Genomic DNA, 26,013 nt, shown 5'->3' on the forward strand with positions numbered 1-26,013 from the left:
TTTCAGCTAAAATTTCTCTTTATTAAAAAATGGTGGCATGTGTTATCATACAGGATGAAAATGTGTTGATATAGACAGGAGGGTATCTGCTGGTCTCTTGGCTGAAATTTATCCATCCAGTCTCATTTAAAGTCTTCAACTCGGTTGATCTGCTATAGTAAGAGGATACGTCATTTTGAAAAAGGTATTAAAAAAATACAAAATGACCAGTTATGTTATAATGGGTCTGTTTATTTATTCGTTTTAGATGCACTGATTGCCATCGTCCTCACACACACTGTTGAAAACAGACATGCACACATTCACGCTCCAACACGCAGACACATTTGAAATAATCACACCCTCAGACATTCAGAACATGTTAAAAAAATCAGGAAGACATGAAACAATCAATATCAGTGGTACAAACTTTACAACAACAGAACAATACCAACTACCCTAAACCAAGCCATAGTGTCAGAAAGTGCAGGAGGCCATGAGTCCCTGTTTGTAGGGCTAACAAAAACAGATCCAGGAGCAGCTTATGTACGCGATTAATACATTTATAGTGTGAATGTGAGTATTAAGAGACAAATGTGTCTCAATTGTTCAAGTGCAAAACTAAACAGGGAAAAATAAAGAAGACTTGTGATGCTGAACTTAGCAGAGGTTTGCAGGCCAGTTCCCCAATCAGGGACCGCACAGCAGGGCTTAAAAGTGCAACGGAAATATCAGAGGTAAACTTTACAAATGATGCATCGCTATCACCTTAATCAGAGTTTCTGGAAATTTCTGCCCCAAAATCGATTTGAATGTGGATGCATAACATATTATTTTCAACTTATTGTCTTTGAGCACATTGATTGGAGACATAAATACTAAGGTCCCGTGTTCAAGAAATTCTCGTATAAGACACTGCTCACACACATATTTACACGCACACTCAGATCAGTACCCTAAAACCACACAAATAGACGCAACAACTGTAAAACTAAACAAGAATCAAGTGCTTTCAAAGCTAGAATAAAGGAAAATCATTAACGGCATCGCTACAATATAATGAGTCTGTAGATATTTGGCATTGGTTTCATCACGGTTAAACTGGACTGTTTGACAAAGCAACACCAGGTTAGTAACCTTTCATTGGCTACGATTGTCTTTTTGGCAATTATTAATTGGAGTTCAGTTAGTTTTCTAAATAATGTGATGAGCCAATGATTTTGGCTGGTGTGTTTATGAGGGTTAACACAGGAGGTTTGGCAAAGATTATTTTCAGGCGATTAACGTGTACGTGTGAGATTAATGTGAAGTTCACGTGGAATTAAAAACCAAATTAACCATATGCTGATAAAACAAGACAACAATCAAAGCAGCTTTAAAAGCCTCGGCTGAAGATATGACCGTTACAGCTGTAGAGATGGCAGTGATTTATAAACAGCATCATTAAACAGTTCCCATTACTGAGCTTGAATCCTGCTGGTCATAGAAACACAAACAGTTACTGGCTGGTTACTGGTGGCTGATTTAGTGGCTAAACGATATGGATTAATTACTCACATCCTCCAGACACACTGTCAACCCTTCAAATCTGATCTGCTCTAACTCTCGTGCATGTATTTTTATTTTATGCTTCACTTTAAGACATCCATGTGGAACCACGAATCTAATCGATCTAAGCACGTTTCACAGGGTCTTCACTGAGGGCAGGGAAGCAGCTCAGCGGTGGCTGAAGATTCAAAAGGTGAGGGGGAGGGTGGGGTCTTTAGTACACCAAAACCAAGATCACTAAACTGCAACTACCTTTAACGGAGATTTTCTGGAACTAAACTCCACATTCACTGACATCGTCATGAAATGCTGCCATGACTACACACACACACACACTTTAGCTACCAACCACGCTCACGTGAACTAGTCATGTACTTCAAATGTGCAACTTTCACTTGCTCATGTATATTCAAAGAAACTATATTTATTCTAAAAAAGTTTTACTCAAGTTTAAATGTATTTTCATGTTCGCATTAGAAACTTCACATATAATATATCGATCGAGAGAACACAGTGTATCTCGTTGTCACTGTCACACTGACAGAATGCTACAGATGAGGTCTATCTGTAAAGAGCAACACAGTCCTGGGTCACTAAAATACCGTTAAGAATCAAGTCTTCCTTCAAGTACCAGAGTAAAGGGTGAGAGGGGCTAAATTAAGACTATAAGAGCTAAATGCATCTGCATGTGTGTGTGTGTATGACTGAGTGTTTTTAGTTTTCATTGGCATGATCATGTGACCGTTTGGTTTCGTACTCCTCACTTCTTCCTCTTTGGTCCCTGTTCTGGTTTTAATGAAAGTCTGCAGTTAGTTTATTTGGATAATTTGAGAATGGCTGCACACCGGAACACTGAGTGCTGAATATTTTTAAAAAATTTAAATTACTATCTATATTGATCGACCACTGATGTGTAAAGGAATTACTAGTATTTGTATGTAGGGGTGTGTGTGTCAGTGGAAGTGTCCCATGGCTTCAGCAGCCTTCACTCTCACAACAGGATCTGGATCTTGAAGCAGCATCACCAAACCTGTAAATGAACACACACAAATAATTAAAATCAGCAAACGAACAGAATGAGATCGGATTTTCGAAGGAAATGAAGGGATTTTTTTCACTTTACCTTTAGTGATGGTGCCCATGTTGAGGTGGGAGTGATGCTCCTCTTGAAGATTTCCCAGCATGAACCCTGGTGATAGATACATTATCATCACTTGGAGCAGGGCATGTAGATCACATGTCATCTGTAAACTATCATACTGTAACCTAACTGACACAAAGGCTGGTTTTCATTTGATACTTCACGCTTTTATTGATAGAACTTCAGTTTATAATACGGAGTGATCTTTTAAAGTGCAGTGATACCTATAAACATGGCAGCTCCTGCTCTGACCTCAGGCCAGTTACTCTTGAAGAATTGGATGACTGAAATGTGGTAGAAGTTCAGCATGCCAGGAAAGTCCTGAATCTACAACCCACAAAACACGCAACGAACATCACCAACAAGCATCTATGATGTGCTTCAATATTATCATTTATTCTAACTTTGTGGTGAGAAAAGCAAACATCAGGACAGAAAGCTGACAAAGCTCAACTCTGACTGTCTCTCAGCTCACCAGGTATTTTGTGAGGTCGTTGATGAATTCTCCGTAGTGCAAGCTCTTATCTTCATGTAGGTGGTTCTGAAACATGGCTGTGATCTGTTCTGATCCCACTACAGGAGCACACACTCGCATCGCATACTTACACGCCTAAACAAACAAACAAATCCACTTTTGCATGACAGCATGTAACAGTTCACCCTCTAGTACTAAAATGTATCTGCAATAATAGAGAAAGCTGCTGTCACAGTTTGTGTGTGCTTTCCAACTGTACCTTAACCACCTCTGGGTTTGGATCAACCAGGTGTAACAGCAGGCTGACCAGAACATTGTGGATCTGGTCTTTGAACACTTGCTCTCCTGAGCCAAACGTGGACAGGTTACCCATGAGATGGATGGAAGCACAGCGGATGTCATCGTTCTCCTGGTTGAGAGTCAGAAGCTGCACTTAGCATTTTATGTAGACAACTGGAGAAAGTGCGGTGGGATGTTGCCTGTTTCATCGTCTCATGTAGGTTGGAATGGGAAATTTCACTTTATTAGGCACACAGGTGTAGGCAGGTACTTACACTTTCCAAGAAAGGTTTAATCTTCATGAAGATGTAGACCGCGAGTAGGTGAACGTTTTTCTTGTCAAGGTGGACAAGAACTTTAGACAGGCCTGACATGGCCTCAAGTGTGATCAGTTTACCTGTTTTAGTTTTATATACAAAAAAGAGAGAGATCTGATTAATGACTGTACCATGTAAGCTTTAAGAAACACTGCAGTGGAATTAGATACAAATTTCATTAGTGTTACCTTTATTCACTTGTAACTCTGCTGTTGACTTACCTGGATCATCTTTCTCCTCCATTCCTGAACTCATGGCTGCCAGCAGCTCCTTGGCATATTTATTCACCTGATAGGAAAGTTATACAGAGAAAGCTGTGAATGTCGTAACAGTTAGGGTGGGTGAGTGTGAGTGCTGTGAGTGTGTGTACCTTTTCAGGTGAGCCCACGGCTATGTTCCCCAGCCCTCGCACAGCCAACATGCGGACCGTGCAGCATGGATCCGATATCCTCTCCATCATGTTGTTCATTAACACATCTACTAACATCAGCTCTGTCACCACATGATGGTTCAACAGCTGGAGTCAGAAGATAAGACCGTGACAAAAGACATAAAATAAATAAAAAACATTATGTTATTGTTGTTCTCCTGCTGCTGGCCAATGAAGCTGCTAAAGATACTCATTTAGCAATTGTAATTTAGATATAACGATAAGAACTGGAGGCATGTAATCACTGGGTTTATCACCTCAGAAAAGAAAGCAGTGACAGTGATTCGCTGGCATTCATAGATATTGTTCAGTAATGGACACAGACACTCCACGATTGCAGGCAATCTGGGACCAGCATGCTTAGCCATCGCCCTAAGGACAAGGCAAACAAACGCTTGTTTACAAAGACACCACAGTACATTTAGAGCACATTTAAATTAACATTTTAACTCCTAATAAGACAGGGTTGGGATAAAATGCAAAACAAGGGCATAGTGTTTCCAGTGTACTGTTTTAAAAGAGATTTACAGCTTTACTAGTGTGCAACATGGAGATATCTGTACCTTGCTAGCAGTGTCACTCCTTTAACATGTGTACTGGCTTCCTTCACTGCATCCCAGGCGTTATCCTCATCCAGTTTTTTCATCACCTCATCTAACTGGGCTCGTGCTAACAAAATTCTCAGCGCTTCAGCTGCTACCCTGGAAGAGAAGAAAGGATTGGATCAAAAAGTTCACCCAGAGAAACACCTGACATTCTAACTTGACAGAAATTTTATTTATTTATTTATTTTATACATAAAAAGATGAGTACCCTGCTACGTGGATGGAGGCAGTGTGTTTTGAGTTGCTGTCCTTTGGTGCCGAGACTCCGACGCTCGCTCCCAGTCGCACAGTGAGGCAGGAGAAGAGTCGAGGGAACAGACTGACCGCTGGCTCCTGACTCTGACCGTTTAATAACAGCTCCTTGAGACCGCATGTCATCTGAATCACAAAAGTCACACAACATTCACACCCATCAATTATCTATAGTGAATTTACCAAGTTTAAAAACAGCGGCAGAAACTAAACACATGCCAAATTCTTTTGTACCTGTTACTTTACAGACTTTCATGATATTACTTTGAACGTCAAGCACATGAGGGGTGTGCGTCCTGTGCACAACAATTGTGTCTCAATTTAAATTAGTGAGTCACTTGGTAACTTACAGCCAGTGGCTGATTGGTAGCCACCTTTGTTGTTCCTCCTCTCATAAATGACTCCTTCTTGTCTACGTAGGGTGCCATAATGCTAAGTTTCTCCATCACCATCTCCATGATCTGATTAGCTACAATGGGGTCTGCTCCCAAAGCCATCCACATCTCACTGATCCAGCTGCACAAACAAATACGCTTCATGTTCACACATGTCCCAGAAAACATCTGTTACAGCTAAAATATGAGCAATTCTTTCTTATATTAAGACAAAAAAACAAAAACAGCTGGCATGTGGTCATGCTGAGGAAGAGCATTTAAAGGTTCTTTATACTTACTTGTCATAAGGAAGTGGTTGGTTGACTAGTGTATTGATAACAGTCTGTAGATGCTGAGAAGCCAGGATAAGTACTGTTTGTCCCACTGCCACTCTCACCTGAACATAATACAATAAAACAGTTATTCTTAGCAAAGTGCATATAAACCCCTGATAAACCGAGTGAGTTCATTAAGTACCTGCAAGAACACAAAGTAAGAGAGTTGTGAAGTAAACGGCTCATCATTGCAAAATAGGGCTCAAAGGTATTGTTCTAATTTACTCTTTGTTATTTTAACATGGGCAAAATTTTGATAATGCTCATTATATGAATGATTTAAGTGTGTGATATATGAATTGTGCATTCATGTTTGTCTTTACCTGGTCCTCTGTGATGCTCTGCAGACGCACATGCACCACCTCCAGCATCTCTGGGACCTACATACACACCAAACAGAAACAAACAAACGCTGTGTTTGGTGAGCCAACAGAACAGCAGCAGGTAAAGCGCGATCGTGGCTCAAGAGTTGGGAGTTCGCCTTGTAATCGGAAGGTTGCCAGTTCGAGCCCCAGCTTGGACAGTCTCGGTTGTTGTGTCCTTGGGCAAGACACTTCACCCGTTGCCTACTGGTGGTGGTCAGAGGGACCGGTGGCGCCAGTGTCCGGCAACCTCGCCTCTGTCAGTGCGCCCCAGGGTGGCTGTGGCTACAATGTAGCTTACCATCACCAGTGTGTGAATGTGTGGATGACTGGATGTGTAAAGCGCTTTGGGGTCCTTAGGGACTAAAGCGCTATACAAATACAGGCCATTTACCATTTTACTTCACTGCAAGACCGTAACAGTTAGGGTTGCAATCGTTGCAAGACAATGACTGTGAAACTGGTTACATTTAGCAGGACTTCTGATTTAATGTCATCTGCACGAACCATCAAGATCGTTTTAGACAAACACAATCTAACTAAACCAGTAACAGTTGTACTTTCCATGTCCTCACTCATTGATTCAAAGATTTCTTGGCCCTTGGGTTGCAAAGCAGCCAATCTTGAGGGTTTTTTTGGGTGTTTTCCTTTTTTTTTTTTTTTTTTTTTTTTTTTTTTAATGTAATTTGAAACATCTGAGTGGTCTTTTAAAAAAAACTTTCCCCTTCATTAGGAGTTTTCCTGATCAGTGTTTTTTATGAATACATGAACAAAGACTTTAACAAGGTTTAGAGATTTATAGTGCTGTGTTGCTGTTTTTTGCTGCCCTTGGGTCTTCTTCAACTCCCAAGACTGAGTGTTATCCCCTTTGATGTCTGAAGGACGCCTACTCCCAGGAGAGTAGCAGCAGTCTTAAATTTTATTCACTTGTAGACAATTAGTTCTTTTTGCGGGCTGAATAACATCCAGATCTTTAGAAGTGCTTGTTGCTTTGTTGTTGCTTTTCCCTGGTTGGTGGATCTCTCAAATGCCTCTTCTTAAGGTTCTGTGAAAGCTATCCCCCAAATTTGTCAGTAGGCAAATGCTGTATTTATTTATAAGGAAATGTCGGTGATTCCAGAGATTTTTCTTTTGCAACTTTATACCATATGCAATGACTGTACAGGCATAAGAAAATGCAACTAAGGGCAGTCCGTGTGTGTGTGTGTGTGTGTGTGTGTGTGTGTGTGTGTGTGTGTGTGTGTGTGTGTGTGTGTGTGTGTTACCATATCTTGTAGTCCGCCTCCTCTGTTCTTGAGCAGAGTATTTAGAATGACAGTTGAAGCTCGGCAGCAGTTTGTCTGGCTGTCGACGAGCCCTTCAAACAGCATGAACACCAATGTCGTCAGCTGCTGCTGAGGCAGACGCTTACTCATCACCTGATTTCATGCAGGGAAAGATGCAGTTACACACACACATTGCATATCTACATTATGGTGGACAGAGTGTGACAGAAAATATGCATTACAACAGATAACTGTACAAACATATTGTTGAGTGTCATACTAAAAGATAAAAATCCACACTGGCAAGAAAACAAGTATTGAGCACGAGCAATAAAGCAGTTTGCAGCTCCCCTGCGTGTACCTTGGTAAGGTCTGAGCAGGTCTTGTACAGAACTGAGTGGTCAGGGTTCTCCAGCCGATCCTTTAAAGACAGCAGAGAGTCCACAGATTCATCCTTATAATCCAAAGAGAATCCTAGGAACAAGGATAGAAACATTTTAATAAGTTTTACAGTGACAATAATTGTTCACAGTTCAACTCCAGATTATCCAACCCCTGCTCCTTTTATAAACTAATTACAAAATAAAAGACAGGGTCTCATCATTGCCTCCTTAACTTTCCCCACTTTATGACATGGTACTTCCTTAAAACAATATATAAAATGTCAAATCGTTACATGACTGTACCTTCATATCGAAGTTGTATATAAAGGAGCGTATGTATGCAGTCGACGGCAGCAGCGCGTACGGCAGGGACAGGGTCCGAACAGCGTGGAGACAGGCGGCCCAGCAGAGCTCCAAGGTTGTGGAAAGACACCATGTTCTACACAAAGTTGTGAGTTGTTAAATGGTAATTACATGTTTACCCATTGAATTATAAAAAAAACATTTTGCCACCAATATATCTGCCCTTTGTTTGTGTGTGTACCTTGACGGTCAGGTTATCCAGGTAGTAAGCCAGTATGTGAGCTGTGGCTGTGATAGCTCTCTCCCTCTCGTGGTCCTGTCCAGAACTCAACCATGATTCAATGTGCTGCACAAGGAAGTCACATCAGGAAACGCAGGTTACATACACTACGATATGATACTGGCATGTTAAAGTTAATCATTAATGTATGGCAGTCTATAATACTCGAAGATTTTTAAAAACTTATTTCTGGAACTGGAGTAGTGAGCAGGACTGACAGAAACTAAAATTAAAAGCTGAGAAGGAGAGTGATTTGTATCATGCACTTAAAACCAGAAATAAATACTTCTCATAGCTGGATTTTTACTAGTGCTAGAATCACCAGACACCGCACGATACAATATTGTCACAATACTTCACTCACAATATAATATTATTGTACTTTTAACATTTTGCCATATACTGAATATTCCAATAACATATTTTGAAATTTATCACCTTTTTAAACTGAAAAATGTCTTCAAAGTTAAACTATTTCAGTATTTGTTTTACTCTATAAGATAAAGTTATTGCAGTTATTATTATTTCTGTGCTGTAAATGAGATCGTTAAGCAGACCCACACTGTCACTAAAACCTGTCAATGCTGCCATAAGATGGAGTGTAAGGAGGCTGCTGTGACTGAGCCATTAGCTTGCTTTGGAGTAGGAGCTAGCTTTGTCAAGCTAAGTGTGTCCAGTGTTTCTCACTGGCATTAAACTGAGTCAACATTATGTCAGGATGATGGTGCATGAGTATTTGAATTTATTTAATAGATTATTGATATTTTGTTTCCCTGTATCGATACAATATCACCACTGTGATACCATTCTGTATTGATTTTATTCCCCATCTCCATTCTTCTACTGCTCGACCAAAAGTAGTAGTAAAGTAAAGTAGACCCTTAATCTTATGACAAAACTGACCTCATTTATCTTTAAAAAATTAAATAAATAAAATATTGAATAGCCAAGTGAAAACAAAGAGCATTTGCTGAAACAGCAGGCTTCACCTTAAAGACATTCTGTAAGCCGTCGGGTGTTGGATCTTTAGCCAATACGCTCTTCAGCAGCTCCTGCAGAGCAGCCAACGTGTCTTTGTACAACGCCTGTAGAGACGCACCAGAGTATGTTGGACTGACAGCATTTAAAATATGCCACTTGGCTACAATGACAGACAAAGTTTGCTATAAAGATCAGAGGTGGTACAAACAAACTACAGCAGATCTCAGCCTGCCTCACTTCACCTTTCTCTGCTTGGGATCAAGCGGCTCCTCTTCTTTAGTTTTCTCTGGAGTGTGCGTCTCAGCTGGCAGAGAGAACACACTGTTGATACACACCTTTAGCAAGTCAAAGCTCTCATTCTCGCTCATCGGAGGGTCCAGTGGACTGAGACATTAAGGTCAAAGATAAAACACTGGGAGATGACAGAGCTTCAGTCACTGATGACTCATTTCACGTCAGCAAAGTGCTGCCTCGTATTTGTCTTCTGTTGACTTTCAGTTCTGTGGTTATCATTTAAGTCTGCAAAAGGAAGTCACTCCAAATCAAAGTTTTACAGTTAATTCAGTGCAAACAGTAAGATTAACTACTACAAACAGTCATTTTTAAGTAAGCGCTCTGTACATATATTCAGTAGCTGTTAGTCTCTATTATTAAGGGACTTTTAATTTCTCATATTACTTTGCAAAGTTCAGTTTCTTCACTGAAGTGAAGGATACATAAGGTTGGCACACGTGCTCATCACAAGCTGGCGTACTGGAGTCCTCAGTGCATCAGCTTGCTCTGCCTTAATGAAGTCCTGACCAGTGAAAAAAGTAAAAGACCAGAAAATGTCTGCTGTTCTTACTGTCTGCAGTTACTGTGTAACAAGAAGCTGGTGCTTAATTTCCACTGACCAGCATAACAGTAATGAGCTCCTGCTTGCGAGAGAAGATGTAGCCTTGTTTCTTCACACACTCGCTGATGGCTTTGGCTATGAGGCCAACACTCTGGATCAAACTCAGCTTCATAGTCAGGTCCTGTATTGGGCAAAACAGAGAAATGTGGGTGCACAAAATAAAGAAAGACAAATGACGCACAGACATATAAAAAAAATAAAAAATAAAAACAAAAAAAACAAAGAGAGAAAATGATTCAGGTCAAGAGGCAGTCTCCGTTATCAAGAATGAACAAGATGCACTGCAAACCTGTTTTAGCAGACACAACTCTACACAAAGCTAAGTAAAAACAAACAATAAAATACATATAATAATAATAATAAATCAGTCAGCTAATTAATTAAATCAATCCAAAATTTATATTGCAGATTGATCCTCCATGCCTATGGATGGAAAGAAATGTGAGGTGATCAGTACAAAAACCATCTGCAAGCTCTGATCAGCAAGACATTATAAAAGGCGTTCACACAGCGTGCGAGTCACCAGTGAGTAATGTAACAGCAATCAACCTTTAAGCAAATAAGGCACAAAGAAAGAAAGAGTAGAGCTTATAGTGAAGAACACAGAAAGACAGACCTGAAGGTGTTATTTATGAATGTCACCCTGACTAAAACAATGCCGTAAACACAGCTGTTTTTTTGCCCCAAATGATTATAATCATAAGACGAAATGTTAACAGCTTAACAGCACATACATAATGCAATATTGTCTTAAACCTGAATATTACTTAATAAGGACAAATGTAAGAGAGGTGGTCTGTTAGTTTCTTATCATCTGCTCTTCGTAGCTGAGAGCTGGCGACAAAAGATAAAAACATCTTTCAAGCTTTCCTGAAGTGAGTGTGTGAGATATTTTCAGTGATGCATCACTTTGAAGCTACCTTTCCCAGAGGTACACCACAGTCCCTTATTACAATAAGAAGTGATGCTCAATATGGTTTCTGACGGATCAACAACCAAATTTAGCTGGGATACATTTTAGTCTCATTGCTATTACGTGATAGTAAAGTTTTTGAACTGCATTTTAAAAATCAACATAGACTCCACCACCACACTGGAAACATGTTAGTGACTGATCATACATGAATGCCTTCAGAGGACAGTAAAGTCTGGTGCTCTTGCACTGTGAAGCTTCACATATATGCAGTGAAGTTGGGTTGAAGCATAACGAAGAGGCTGTTTTACTGCACAGTGCTCTCAAATTGAAGACTTTCATGTATGATTTTAGTGACAATATCACCAAAAGTATGCAGATTTTATGCAGAAATGTATTAAGAAAGGAGGGTGAGATCAAACTGAAGAAAGAGGAAATGTTAACTAGCAAGTATTAAAGACAAAGCTCCTGGATTCCTGTGACGATACCTTTGTCTCTACTTTAATCCCCAGAACCTGCATAAAGAAAAGGTGATAAGGAATGAGCTCACATACAAATACAGCCCTGATTCCTGCAGGATTCAGTCAAATAAAATATATTCATCAATAAGCAGTTTAAATTAATAGTTTCCTTGTTCACTGCCTGTAGCATCAGACCTGGATCTTAGCTCAGTTTGCTGGGGGTTTTTTCACCCTTATGAACTGTCTGATCACCTAAGTCAGCAGTCCCCAACGTTTTGCACCACGCTTAATGTCAGACACTATTTTCACGGACCGGCCTTTAAGGTGTTGCGGATATATACAACAAAATAAAATGATACGACCAAGACAAAAACTGTGGTATTTTTGTAACTATAATAATAATAAACACAAATTCACTGTGTAATTGTGTAACTTTATTAGCAGCGTCCTCCTGAAATGCACCAACAACATTGAGAGTAACATCCTCCTCCCCGCTATGGTAACGCGTAAATATTTCTTTCAAAATAATACACACAACCACAACACGGGAAAAGACCCAGGGAAACTGAGTTAACAATAGAAAACACTGAGAACCATAAATTTCACACCCAAACCTCAACTCTTGTACAAGACGAATCATAGACCGGTACCGGTCCGTGGCCCGGGGGTTGGGGACCGCTGACCTAAGTGATGCAGGAGTCTGTGACACCCAGCAACACCATCTCAAACAATGGCAAACTACTAAATCACAAGACTATTTCTCATTAGTATCAACACCAAATTATATAAGGCGAGTAGTAGCAGTGTTTCCATACCTTAGTGTTGAAATGTTTACTGATGCAGCGGAGGATGTCCTGATCAATGCGGTTCAGAATCTTCTCTGGAGGGGCGTTCACAGCCACCTGACCGTAGCACAGGATTAATGTGCTTTTCACCTTCTCCACCTCGACATCATTACGCTCCTGAGGTTAGACAAGAAAGGATTAACTAGCTGTTTTTTTTAAAAAAACTGTGCAATCAGTATTCATTTTGTTAACCAATAATTTTTGCCACACTTTTTCCTCCTGATAAAAAAAAAGCTGACAAGCAAATAAAAAAATAATGCTCGAGGACAAAAACGATGACGGGATGTCTTGCCACTTTTTGTCAATGGAAAAAAAAAATTGAGATGAAAATATTCTGGAGAGACGAGATCCAATCAGAACTATCTAAGATGTATAGATGGGTGGGACGAATTTGGAAGTTATCCAATCAAAAGTAATCTCTGATCGTAAACTAGCTTCCCGACAAAATGCCAACATATGAGAGGAAGAGAAGAGTAGACATATGGACACATTTGATATTTCATGTCAAGGAAAATAAACAGTGTTGAGAAACTGTCACCGACATAACTTGACACTCTTTCACACTTTATAATGTAGCCAACGTCAGATTTGGTCTCATATCTTATGATACTTATCTGACTAAACTACAAGAATTTAGATGTCTAAATTATGACTAAAACCAAATGAGATTTTCTTTAAAAGACTGTGACCAAAACTAAATCAAAATTTGCTGTCTAAATGAACACTGCTCTACATAAAATAAACATAGGGAAACTTGTTATTTGCACATTTTCCATCGTACTTTGAGCAGGTTAAAGATGCTCGGGGACTTCTTGAAGGCATCCGATTTTCCAAACTCATCCAGCTTGGCCAGAGTTCCCTCCAAGTGGCTGTTTGCACACAGACCGACGCCCATCGCAACTCCCTGAGAAATGCAGATGGCGGGAATTTAAAGTCAGACTATCAACCTGTGCAACAACATCAAAAGTGACATGAGTTTTGTAGGAAAGAATATTGTCAGGTGACCGTTTCAGGTACCTCTCTTTCGACTGCATCATTGTGCCGAGCTGCGAGGAGAAGTTCATGCAGCTGTTTTTTGACCAGCTCTTTATTGAAACAGTGTTGGAGAGTCACTCCTATACATCGATACAGGAAGCTCTAAAAAAAGGAAAAAAAGGCTCATTATATAAATGTCTAAGCAGCGTTTTCATTTTCTCTCCCATAAGAGGAACATCTAGTTTTGTTTTGTTTATTTTCAATCTTCACCCTTGGTCAGGTTTAACTTTTCAACTTTCTGTATGCAATTAAAAAAAAAAATATAAATAAATATACATTTTATGTGTTCTGCTAAGCATTCATTATGTCTGCAGCAGATGACCAAATCAAATTATACCTTGCAATTGGATTTAAGAATGAAGAAATCCTCGTGATTTTAAATATGATTCATAATACTACCATGAACGCTCTGACTTTGAAGAGACTGGCAAGAAATCGGCCCATTTAGAAGAAAACAACTTGGTGATTTGGGAGAGATGATGAACTTTTGGCATGAGCGCTCATTGCCAAAATATGCACAAGGAGTACCATGGGCATCATTTTAGTGCTAATGTGTGCTGTGTGAACCGTGGTCTCATATTTGTGATAGTAATCTTAGAATATTGCAGTTTTCTTCTCTTGGAAATTGCCAATTTTACCGTCAGAAATTCTGACTTTTTTCTTAGACTTATTACCACCCTTTACCCGCTCCATAATTTTCACTTTTAAATTAAGTTTGCTTTAAAGCCTTAGCAGCTCTGGATTGGTTGTTTAATAAAACTGTTACTGTTAAAAAGGTACCTACCTTCTCCTCTAAGGCGTTGTTATATGTAGGGAGGTATCTGGTTGATTCAGCTGCCAACTGACATACCCACTTATCATCATCAAGTGCTGTCAGGGTTTTAGACAAGAGCTGTGGACAGTTTTAGCACCTTTAGGATGACTTTGATCAAATTAATTGACTTAAATGTTTTCTGACAAAGCAGGGATCATAACAGTCTAACGATATAAACAATCTGATAATGGTGACAACCATCACTCACTTTCATATTTTTGTTTTATTCAGCTGAAAAACACTAATGCTTTTGAAGAGGAAATATTCCAAAGCAGGGGAAAAAAAAAAGACACACACCTCCAGTAGCCTCTTGTCCCACTCCTTCTTATCCAGACTCTCTGCAGCTGACTCTGTTAAAAACCAAAAACCATAGTCAGACAGCTCTAGCAGCAGCAGCATAGAGACTAATATTGTGCATGAGGATGACCTTCATGGTCATGATCATCTTTACAATAAAAAAAACAAAACAAAAGAAAACAAGCATGAGAACCCCTGAAGGGCAAACGTGCCAGTTTGTGTAAAGCACATATACAGTATAATATAAATAAATGCATAAAATGATTACTGTATGTCCACATTTTCATACCCTCTAGTACTGTAAGCAGTGGAGGTATTTCTTTGTCCCAGACTGCCTCTGCATTGGGGTGAATGTTATTACTGAGGATTTGGAGGAGAGAGAGGGACGGAGCGCCATGATCTCTGTTACTGAATGGAAAAGCTGCATTCACCTACAAAAACAGATACCTGTCATTTATATCACAGATCACATAAAAGACAAACAATTGCAGTGAATCTGTACAACTTGATTATTTTTGTTATTGCTCCACGGTAGGAGGAGCTAGAGAAAAAACTACAAAGAATTTGGGATTAAAAGTCATAGTGAGTGAAACAAATGCACGCACACGCACACACACACACACACACACACACACACACACACACACACACACACACTGAGAGAGAGGATTTTAAAATAAAACTTAAACTTAGCTTTCACTCACAGTATGCATACAACACCCCATCATTAGATGCAGATCACACACGTATGTTACTGGGGATTAAATTAGCATAATAAATCCATGCCGGCCTTTTTTTTTTTTTTCTCTTAGATTTTATTACAAAAATGTTGTTCCAGCCAATCATTAGATGGGATGCTTGGAAAGCCTTTATTTTAATACTGAAGATGCAAAAAGGAAATTAGGTTTGGCTGATGCTTCTATATTTGCTTACCAGCAGTCTGATCATCAGTGTTTGTGGAGACGGTAGATTGACTAAAGGACAGAGATGAGACATGTTTAACTTAAAGTGATCATTCAGAACAAGAACAAGAAGAGACATAAGAACAAATTTCAATGCTTGTAAAGTTATTTATAATATTATTTTTTCCACTTCCACACACAACATTTCAACACTGCTTTCCACACTTTACATAAAAAAAGTGTCTATAGCCACGTACCTTCCTGTGTAAAGTCGATTTTGAAGCTGGGCTCTTGGTTATTTTTCTTCTTGTTGCCCAGCACTATGAGACTTTTACAAAGAGGAGTAGTGGCATTGCTGTACTGTGAAGGGGTCAGATAATACAGCAACTTTGGCCACAGTACCTTCAAACAACAAAACACACATGTTAAATATCACAGCAAAGTTCCTAAATGTAACACTTTTAACTGACTAGTAGTACAAGTCAAATTTAACTGACCTATACAGGAAAGTTTCACACATGCACAGCATAAAATAAAGACATAAGAAACACCTGTTGCTAACAGTGCTTTCCTGTACAACACATGTTAATATATATATACAATATTTATCAGATCAGACTGGTAGAAATGGTACATACATCGGCTAGTCGTCCAACAGTGGTAGTGAGGAGATGAAGAGTGTTGTCACACATTGACCTGAGTGACTCGTTAGTTACCTCCTCTGGATCTGTAGGCCTCTGACTCCGCTGAAGACACACAGCAAAAGGCACAGGTAGTAATACATAGTTTACTTAAAAACATCTTCGCTGGTCCTTCTGTACAACTCTTCCTTAATCTGGGGTGCTAAAGTCCTCAGGTTATCTGTGAGAGGACAGATGTTTCACATCTGCAGAATCTGTCATTTTCAGCTCCATATAGTTCATTAACCTTATAGACTTTAAGATAAAGTATTAAAGCTCATTTATACTCTATGAATGTCTGGGCATTAATGGGCTTGTTTGCATGTCATCATTCATTTTTGCACCTTAGATTTTAATCACATGGAAAACAGAAAATGATATTTGTTTTTACTGTTACCATTTTGTACATGGTGTACATATATACAACAAAAAGTCACCATACTAACACACACATACAGTACTGAAAATGCAACTGCAACAGAGAACTTCCACACAAATCAGAAAAAAGGAGAAATGAACAAAAAAGGAGTTGTACCTGATATGTGTCAGGTAAAGCACAGTGTTGAACTATGAATCGAACCAGTAACTCTCCTCCCTCTAACTCCAAGTAGCCGTGATGAGCCATGGCACTGATCACTTGGACCACACGCTTCTTCACCTGGGAAACAATGACATCATTGTCTAAACAACTAAAAGCTTAAGGAAAAGAGTAAAACACAAGAACAAGAATATATTCATCCATCTAACAGCATGATAGTCAAAAAATAAATAAATAAAAAGGTGTGTGTGTGTGTGTGTACATGTGTGTTACCTTGTTGCTGTGGTCAGCCATCGGCTGTCTGATGCTGGCCAGAATCAGCAGCTTCTTGCTCTCCATAGTAGAAGCTGTAATGCACAGGTACAAATAAAGGTAAAGTCTTGAATAATCAAATGAATCAGCACTTATATGCACACATAGACATACATGAATAATATCACATGATTTAGGTAAACTGAACAATTTGCTTCTTACTTGTCTTGAAATGTCTGTGTGCCATAAAACAGGCAAGTGTGTGATCAGGGAATAGTGTGTGTCATGCTTGGGTCTGTTACTGTATTTCCTTACTGGAGGAGTTGATGAGGTGACGAAGGACAGCCAAGGAGCCCATTCTGCTTCTCTCATTACTGTTCTCCAACTTCTGAAGAACAAACATTACCAGGCGATCTGGGAAAGAGTTGGCTAGAGGGGGAGAATTAGAAGTAAAAAAAAAAAAAAAAAGAAGAAATTAAAATGTGAAATGCATAAATTGACACATATGTAAAAATCAGGTCAAAAAAGGCTAGCAAAGCAAGACCGAGGAAGAGAGCAGTCCACAAACTGCCACAGTTAATGCAATTATCCTGTGGTGGAAACTGGGTCTAAAACACTAATGCATGATCTCATTACTGCGCTTGTGACTCCCTAGAGCTAAACCAGATAGAAAAGCTTGACGCAACCGGACAACATTCAGCTGTCACTTTGCACTCAACATCAACATAAGAAGACAATTAAATAAAGATGCAGTGTAAAATTAGTACCAATCAAACTGAAGCAGCGCAGGACCTCATTGTGGTTCTTGACAGTAGGAGGGTTACTGTAGTCAACAGGGGCAGACACCTGGTAGAAACAAGGGAAGAGCATCATGGTGTCTATTCTGGTGAGTTTTAGTTACATCAGGAAAATAACGGTAACTGTAGATTATATTATTTTATATGTTATTAAAAATGGCTCACTATAACACAATTGTGCTACATGTCGCATTATTCTAAATAATCTTAATATTTTTACCGTTACCTTTATCCCTTGTATTATAACAGCTGTGATAATAACAGCGCATGTGGTATTCAGCATGGATAAAATACAGTTTTCTAATTTGGTTTCTGTGGCTTCGGGTGTCATGGGTGCAGATGTGCGTTTGGATCAGTGACAGCCAGGAAATGTATATCTACCTAATACGAATGACAGCATTTGTATATTAAAAATGGGACTGATATAATTTTACATAACAAGGACAGATCTCTGCTCATAATCTACAAGTCAGTGTGCAAATCAAGCAGCTAAAGGCAATAAAACATTTGTATAAACGCTCTCCTGCAACTGTATCATATATAGGGAAGATGGTGTTCTCCTGCTGCTGAAGAATGGGAGAATATTAGAATGAGTTCATTTTTGCATGGACCAGTGTATTTTTGAAAACCATAATAAAAAAATTCACAGTCTGAGTAACACATGAGACACATGGTCTGTTTTTACAGCACAAAGTCACATGTGTTTATTGTGTTTGAAAAGCTTCACGTGCCACCACTTTCCCACTCTGGGTACACTTCTCAGCTGAAAATAAGAACTGAAAATGTTGTAGGAACACATTCTTAACAGCAGCAACGCTTTTAAGCACCGTTAAATATTGCATATATAAAATGGAGGAAAAAAATTACAAAAGGAACTCTAACCACTGTAACAGACACCGCTGCTGTAACATTATGCCATCACTCACGTAGCTGAGGTGAAATTTTGCAACACGCAGGCATCAGGCCAAGTGTCAGCTGAGTCACAAGGATGTGAAAATGTGTGACCTCAGTGACAGTTACTGTCGTTTGATTCATCAAGTAAGAAAACCAGCACAGGTGAGCAACTCACAAGAATTAACCCAGTCCATTCATTCACAGATTTGTGCTTTCAATACAATAAGTAGTTCTCACACCAAACAGAAATACTGAGACAATTCTTCTAACCATTTGTTTCTGATCACTACACTACACAATCAATGATACCAATTTATTACCATGCAAAGCAGCAAAGAAATGCACTTAAAGTGTACCTGTTGGTGCAGTGCAAAGAGCAGAGCTTCCAGTTGTGTCTCCAGCACCCTGCTGCCCATATTAAAAGATGCATCGAGGACTTGGCACAGACTCTGTTTAGAAAAACAAAACAGGTACACACACGCAAAGGCTCAGACTCTGTTTAAGATACATTTCTACTTAAAGCCAGGACAGAGTTCAGAGATGCTCAGAGAGGGATGGTCCTCCATTTCCTTACCTAAATTATACTTTCTACAAAACCCCATAATAAACAATCCCTACACTGATGCATCACACTGTGCCCACCTTGCTAATGATGTAGTGCTCATTGTTTTTCTTGTACAGGGACAGGATGGCAGGAACAAGTCTGGGAATCTGTTCCTCCAGTTTATCGCTGGCCATCAGATGACACATTGATCCCACCGCCTCAGCCACTGTCAGCCTCAACTGGAAGACAAGCAGATAAAAAGAAAAGTCAGAATATGAGGTGATAGAGATGACAGAGATTAGGTGAGTACTTGGACATATTATGTGTAATAAGAATGACCTTAACATCAATAACCTGTGAATGAATAAATATTCGTTCCCAGAACAAGTCTCTTTCTGAGATAATTTAACTAAATGCTCTTCTAATAAACAGTTGTATCTTCCCAACTGTGCAACAAATGGTTTAATTGTTTGGCTCAATAACACGGATTAACATAGAGTCAGTACAAAAAGTAAAGATGTCACTCTCTTCTAGTTGAGTTTTGTGACTGCTGTGTTACTTTGTGTCTCTCTTTCGCTAACTAAAACAGATAGCACCTTCCAGAATAGTCAAAAAAAACATTTTTTGGGAATTTCCCAATAAAACAGAGTCTCTCCAGGATAGGAGAGTAAATTACACCAAGTGTTCTGTCTGTGTATTTCTACAAGCTGAGAAAATTAATTTAGCTTTTATTATTTTTTTTTTTTTATTTGTCATTGCAGCTTTGGATGGCTTACTTCTGCTTCCTTAATGATTCAGCTTCCTTCAACAATGCCTCAACCCATGACTTCTTGCAAAATGTAGGTGGTTTTTCGGTTGTATAGTCCATTCTATTTCATATCATCTTGTACGACCAACCTACCTTGGGCTCTCTGCTTTGTAACCAGTTATTGAAGAGGATTTCAAAAGCAGCATAGATGTCACTGGAGAATGTGTCTTTTCTGACTGAAGGGTCTGGAGCCTTGTCTAAGTTGGCCAGGTACTCCAAGATACTGTCGCTGAAATGAGACAGAGCTGCAGGGAGAGAAAAACAACAAAACAGGAAACAGAAAAGCCGTGTGACTGTAAAGAGCAGGGAAAGCAAACATGTGAACATCATGAAGCTGCACTTTTTGTTTGGTTTGTTCAGTCAAGATCTAAGAAGCCACCGGAAAGCAGGTCAGGTGGTTCTTACCAGAAGAGAAGACCCACTTCATGTTGTCCTGTTTTGCCATGCTCAGCATGGGTAACATGGTTCCCAGAATAGCATTCAGAAATGGCACCATGCCATAAACTAGAGAAGAGAACAGATTACACATTTATGGCATGCTTACATTTCCCTCTTCCTCTACAACAGCAGTGAGACATACATTGGCATTATTATTTGCACTATGACACCAATTTTTATACACAGCAAAGGTACAGAGAAATCCTTAGTAAATCGCACAAAATGTTAATTGTCTGTAGACACTGAAGTTCAGGGCTTTAAATAAGTTTTACTAATCCATTAGAAAAGTACACATCAGCTCAGAAGTTTTGAAAAATATCTCACTCCTGGCAGTATGACTCCATACTTAGCGGAAAAAATGAGCCCTAATCATTTGTAACCACAACAGAGTGATCCTAAAAAACAGAGAGAAAAAAAAAAAAAAAAAAAAACATGTTGTGGTGTTGTGCAAAATCTTTGTCCTGCAAGTGCTGTTACTGGACAGGTTTAACAGGTTCATCTTTTCTCAGCAACCGCTCAATTCCTTCCTTCTCAGCCAAAATCCTAACCTGGCCTGCACGTGCGCTTCCTTACAGACAGACTGCATATTTTTCCTTTTATGTGTGCCAGTAAAAACGTCCTTACCATTTGAATCAGAGAGGTTGGCTAGTGTTTGAACTACAAAGAAGTGAGGCAGGACCCCTGGCTGGAACTTGCTTAGTATCTCCTCCATGATGTCATTGATGTGCTTATTACCCACTGCGACCAAGATATTACTGGCTGCCTGCTGCCAGTCTGGGATGACCTCCTGAATCAACCATGATGGCAGAACAACAATAAAGAGGATGTTAGAAAGGGACTAAACGAAACTGTACGACTAAGACTTTTAAGGTATCTTAGTCAAAACTCAATCATGTAATGTCCACACTCTTAAAAAACACAAAAAATCATTAATTAAAAGTAAATATTCTACCTTTGTCAAAGGAGCTTAGAAAGAAAAGCATCTGGACTTCTTTAAGTTTCTTGAAGACATTACACCTCTCAGCTTCTTTAGCTCTAGAGAAGAAGAACTGAAGAAGCTTCTCCGATGAGAGGTGAAGGGTCCCCTTAAAGAAGTCCAGATGCTTTTCTTTCCAAGCTCCTTAGACTACGATGACCTGGGTGCCTGAGAACCTTCACGGACATAAATAATTTACCTTTGATCGAGTCATTTCATCTGAGGCCAGGGAGATAATACTCTTTATTCTGGAAGGACTGATCTCCTCTATCCTGCAGCCAACAATCAGCTCAATAGTCCGAAGAATCACAACTCTGTGGGTCACCACCAGCTACAGAAGAAAGATGAGATGAAGAAGACAAAGATATGAAGAGGCGAGATAAAAACATGAAAAAAAAAAAAGGAGGACCACAGGCTGGCTTGTGATGGAATAACATCAGTCACTATGCCAATAAGCTCTCCAACCACACAGAAATGAGCCTTCATTGTGATGTCAGTACAAGCGTAAAATCTGATGACTGCATCTCCCAAAGCTGTGTTACCTTGTTGTCAAAATCTGTCCACAGAAAGGCAGAGCTTCCAAAAGAGCCTTTTTTGTAGTTTCTGTTATAGTATATGTCTCCCTAACCACATTTTAGCATGATGATACTGACAGATTAATAAGCTGAAAACATTATCAGCCTCACTGACAAGGTCATTAACATAAAGAAGAACAGGAACACAATGGAGTGAAACAGGAAATTAAAATGCTACAAGAGCAGTTAATCTGAAACATAACAGCATGACTCTGTTTTATGCTGAATGTCAGGGACCGCCTTTAGATAAGCAAAGAATATATCACTAAGAACATTTTACACCATCTAAATTAAAAAGAAGCCAACTAATGAACTGAATGAAGTCAGTGGCTACAACGGTATCAAAAGTCTCTACAGCTGTGTGCGGGAAAAAAATGCAGAAAAACAGGCTCAAAATAGATTTAACAGTCCATATTGCTTTTAAACATTAAACGACTTTGCAGTTGTTTTCTTAGTTACGTAATTATGGCTGACTTTCGTCTTCCTAAGGACTCTCACTATTCTGGGTTGTTACCTTAGGGTGTTTCAGGAGGTAGTCCTGACACATGGCCAGCACTCGGTCTGGCTGCTGTTTTCCCAGAGTCAAAATAGACTTCCTGACTTGTTCCTGGACTTCTGAGTCTTTATCGGTGGCTGCATCAAGTAGAGCCAGGGTCACCTCTGAAAGGAAAACACAACCTCAGAAGCATATCGGAGCAGAAAAGGAGTAAACATAAGTGGATGGACAATATTTCAGAAACCTGAATCGACCAAAATCAAATACATGTGGCTTAGCCTTCAGTAGAGAAGGGAAGAAACTCACGTTCAACATCTGTCTCATCCATGTTGGACACCAAGGAGCTCTGGCTTCCTTGAGCCAGAGGCCAAAGATGGGTTGTTTCTCCTGGGATACAGATGGGCTAGAGCTACGGAAGACAGTATACAGTATTTACAGTTAATACTGTTCTTAATTGTGCCGTTTTTTATTGGAAATAAACTGCTGTTTTGACTTGGGGGCAACCAAAATCATTTAATTCATTTAAAATATTAATATTACCATGCCAGTATGGATGTTCCTTTATCAAATATGTGCAGTAATGTATGCAAAAACATGACAACCAGGGGTTAAAGTGATTTGGAACGATCTGAAATAGCATCCTACCGCCTTCAGTTAATGATTAATTACATCTGATAGAGAGGTTAGTGCATGTTACTATTGGGTGAGTTGTGCTTGCTTCCAGTGATGGCATGGAGACACTTGCTCAATAATAAGAAAACAATGACATCCCATGGTTCATTTACACCTTAAACACATCCCTTTTTCCTTTTTATCCCTGTGATGCAATAAATGGTGCTGAATTAAATAAGGTTTCACGGTAGTCTGCATCTAGTTAGTGCCACAGAAGAGGTAAGAAATGATTTTTAATGGGGAAGTATTGTAAAAAGTAACTTTAAAACAGCTCAACAAATGTCAACAAATGCACAAACTATTTCTGTGCAGTGTGTTGCAAAATGCATCCGTGAGCCAAATGCTCAGTTGCTTTTTTTCCCAGGGAGAGGAAAAAAATGTTAACATCCATCACTGACATATGGAGAAAGATGCCAGAAAGAGAGGAAAGGAGAGGAAGATGAGTTATTTATTTTTAAAGAATGGGATTTTCACATGCTGAGCAGTCTCTGAGTTTTAAATCAGATACTGGATTATGCATGATGTGTTGCTGAATTATGTTTTTGTCTAACATTTTGCAAATGTTTACATGAAAATATGGCATTAGGCAGTTTAGTTCATGCTACACTGGTTAGTTTGCAGTTTACAGACATGTAGTATGTTGAACTGAATATGTCTTGGGTACTGCTACTGGGTTACATCAGTTTATATTTAAGGTGATTAAGTTGATGCTGATTAGACTCATTCACTGAATTCTACCTTTTACTGTCTTAACATCTGCTTATATCTTGTTGAATTCAGGTGGTTAAATCCATAAAGAGCAGGGAATATCGGAGTAGCATGGCAGTTCAGCTGATCACAATCTGCAGACAAAGAAACATCTACTGGACATCACAGAACACATTTTTATGTAACTTACTTCTAACTCACAGTAATTATTTGGCACTGCTGCAGCCAATCTTTGTGCCTTCACCTGCTAAATCTCAGTTTAACTCATGTAGACACAGGGAACCTGCGGGAAGCTACCTGAGAGCAGATAGTTGATTGTGACCTCTGTGACAAGTTTACACTGGGACACATTAACACCAATTAATAAGTTTAAGGCTGTATTCAACCAAAAACTGCCACTATCCAGTCAATAGGACTTAACTTTTTATCAGTCCGCCACACTTGCTGTGCTAAAGGGTTAACATAACCATCTGAATCGTTGCTAGCTCGTTTAGTCATTTATTGTAGTTTTTACGTTGATTATACCATAGAGAACGATGACATTGCAAGCAAACACACCGTGTGGGCTAAGCTAAGTAGAGTGCCTGGAGTGAAGCCATTTATAGATGAGTGAACTGTTAAACTTTTAGCTTTTACCTGCTTTGGTGGTGATGCTGCTGTCGCAACCTACTGAGAGTCGTTAGTGTGCTAACCCTAGCAGCAGCAGCTGCTACGGAAGAGCTACTAGCCTTCTTATTGAAGCAAAACAGCGGCCTTTCTAATAAGGCTAACTTACCAGCCGAGAGTCTGCCAAACAATAATCTCTCACCCCACGGTCAAGTCTTATCTTGGTTTAAAAAGCAGGCTTGTGTATCCGTGTCACAATTGACGTTAGCGCCTGACTAAAGACTGCAGGTGTAAACACGCCTGGTCATGTGCTTTCAGTCAGCAGGAACGCATCAGGCAGGGGGCGTGGCTAGCGTGCAGACCTGAAACACATAGAGCTGCTACCATCACTGCTACCGTGAAGTATCGAGACTTTGACTTGCTCAAGTGCGTCATCAAATTAGTATTTATTTCTGTTGGGTAAACTGGGTACCTCATCACAGTTTATTATTTTAGGTTTGTAAAAACGGCTAAAAAAAGATAAAGTGGATGTTTGATGTGATTTAGTCAAAGAAAAACATTCAAGCGTAAGTGTGAGTGTAAATGGTGCACAAACGCAATTTTAACATACTAACAGTACTAATAGAACAATATCCATACTGTAATCCATACTGTAAAACAATCCATACTGTAATGGAGTTGTGGTTATGAATTTTAAAAAAGGTATGATCATTTTATAGACGAAAAGTCTGTCAATAAAGATTGATTGATTGATTGATTGATTGATAGATAAAGTAGATGTTTTTTCTAACTATAGATTTAATACTTGTGACTTTTAGGACTCTAACAAGGGTTACTGGGGAAAAGACCACATTATTTCATCGAACAATAAAATTGCAAATTCCAATCTTGACTTGGTTACTGTACTCTAATTTTACACAAATTAAATATGTGCAGGAAATGTCATCTCCAAAAGAATATAAAGACTTTACAGACTGAAATGTTATCTTAAAAGCCCCAAAAGAATATTTGTCATGTCTCCTGGAGCAATAGTTAAAATCGTGGGGAAATACTGCCATCTAATGATCCACCACAACATTGTCGCATGGGAAGTAGTTTCACCTCTGTCGGTATTTGTTCACTTCTCTCTGTCATTATAGTTTTCATTACATATTAGCTACAGTGCTTAAGAGTTCTGTGCAGATTCAGTTTTTTCTCTTTGTTTTTAGTTTTCTTCGTTGGTCTGACCGTGGACTATAATAATGACCAAGTGTTCACAGATAGAGTTGTGACTGGAGTCCAAAGATATGTAAATGAACTAGCTAACAATAGAAAGCATAGAACATGCCCAATTATTAACAAATATAATTCAACATTTGACATTTGTTGCCCCTTTAAGCATATTTTCTGGGTCCTGTGTTGAACTTGTTATGAGAGGAAATCAGAAAAAGAAAAAAAATGAGTCGACTGTATCTGTCTTGGTGCTAAGGAGAGATTATAGATGTTGCATTAAAGATTCTTTTTATATTTTTAACGCCCCAAATTTAGATTTTTAGCATTCTTTTGCAGGACAAAGAGC

General features: G+C 39.2%; 1 protein-coding gene across 3 annotated transcripts; it reads right to left on the reverse strand.

Moving 5' to 3' along the window:
- Positions 1-210: 210 nt before the first annotated feature.
- On the reverse strand, positions 211-24,779 carry mroh1 (maestro heat-like repeat family member 1). 3 transcript variants are annotated; one of them, XM_031747575.2, is made up of 46 exons: positions 24,625-24,779; positions 23,880-23,983; positions 22,776-22,878; positions 22,488-22,633; positions 21,598-21,729; positions 21,047-21,209; positions 20,390-20,488; positions 20,078-20,229; positions 19,275-19,415; positions 18,989-19,081; positions 17,709-17,787; positions 17,257-17,370; positions 16,963-17,036; positions 16,687-16,809; positions 16,110-16,217; positions 15,729-15,873; positions 15,503-15,543; positions 14,859-15,000; positions 14,570-14,622; positions 14,243-14,350; positions 13,441-13,560; positions 13,205-13,327; positions 12,394-12,540; positions 11,606-11,632; positions 10,203-10,325; positions 10,026-10,105; positions 9,552-9,693; positions 9,318-9,413; positions 8,290-8,394; positions 8,049-8,184; positions 7,724-7,836; positions 7,363-7,515; positions 6,059-6,115; positions 5,700-5,797; positions 5,377-5,542; positions 4,983-5,152; positions 4,733-4,870; positions 4,427-4,541; positions 4,110-4,256; positions 3,961-4,027; positions 3,698-3,819; positions 3,403-3,552; positions 3,144-3,278; positions 2,893-2,995; positions 2,651-2,716; positions 211-2,557 (listed from the first exon to the last, which is right to left on the reverse strand). In XM_031747575.2, the coding sequence occupies exons 3-46, from the start codon at positions 22,795-22,797 to the stop codon at positions 2,481-2,483; spliced, it is 4,911 nt and encodes a 1,636-aa protein (XP_031603435.1). In that variant the 5' UTR covers positions 22,798-22,878; positions 23,880-23,983; positions 24,625-24,779; the 3' UTR covers positions 211-2,480. The 3 variants fall into 3 exon arrangements, with proteins under 3 accessions (XP_031603435.1, XP_031603434.1, XP_031603437.1); XM_031747574.2 differs by lacking the exon at positions 23,880-23,983; XM_031747577.2 differs by lacking the exons at positions 11,606-11,632; positions 23,880-23,983.
- Positions 24,780-26,013: the final 1,234 nt, after the last annotated feature.

Source organism: Oreochromis aureus, linkage group 11 (genome assembly GCF_013358895.1).
Source record: "Oreochromis aureus strain Israel breed Guangdong linkage group 11, ZZ_aureus, whole genome shotgun sequence".
NCBI lineage: Eukaryota > Metazoa > Chordata > Actinopteri > Cichliformes > Cichlidae > Oreochromis > Oreochromis aureus.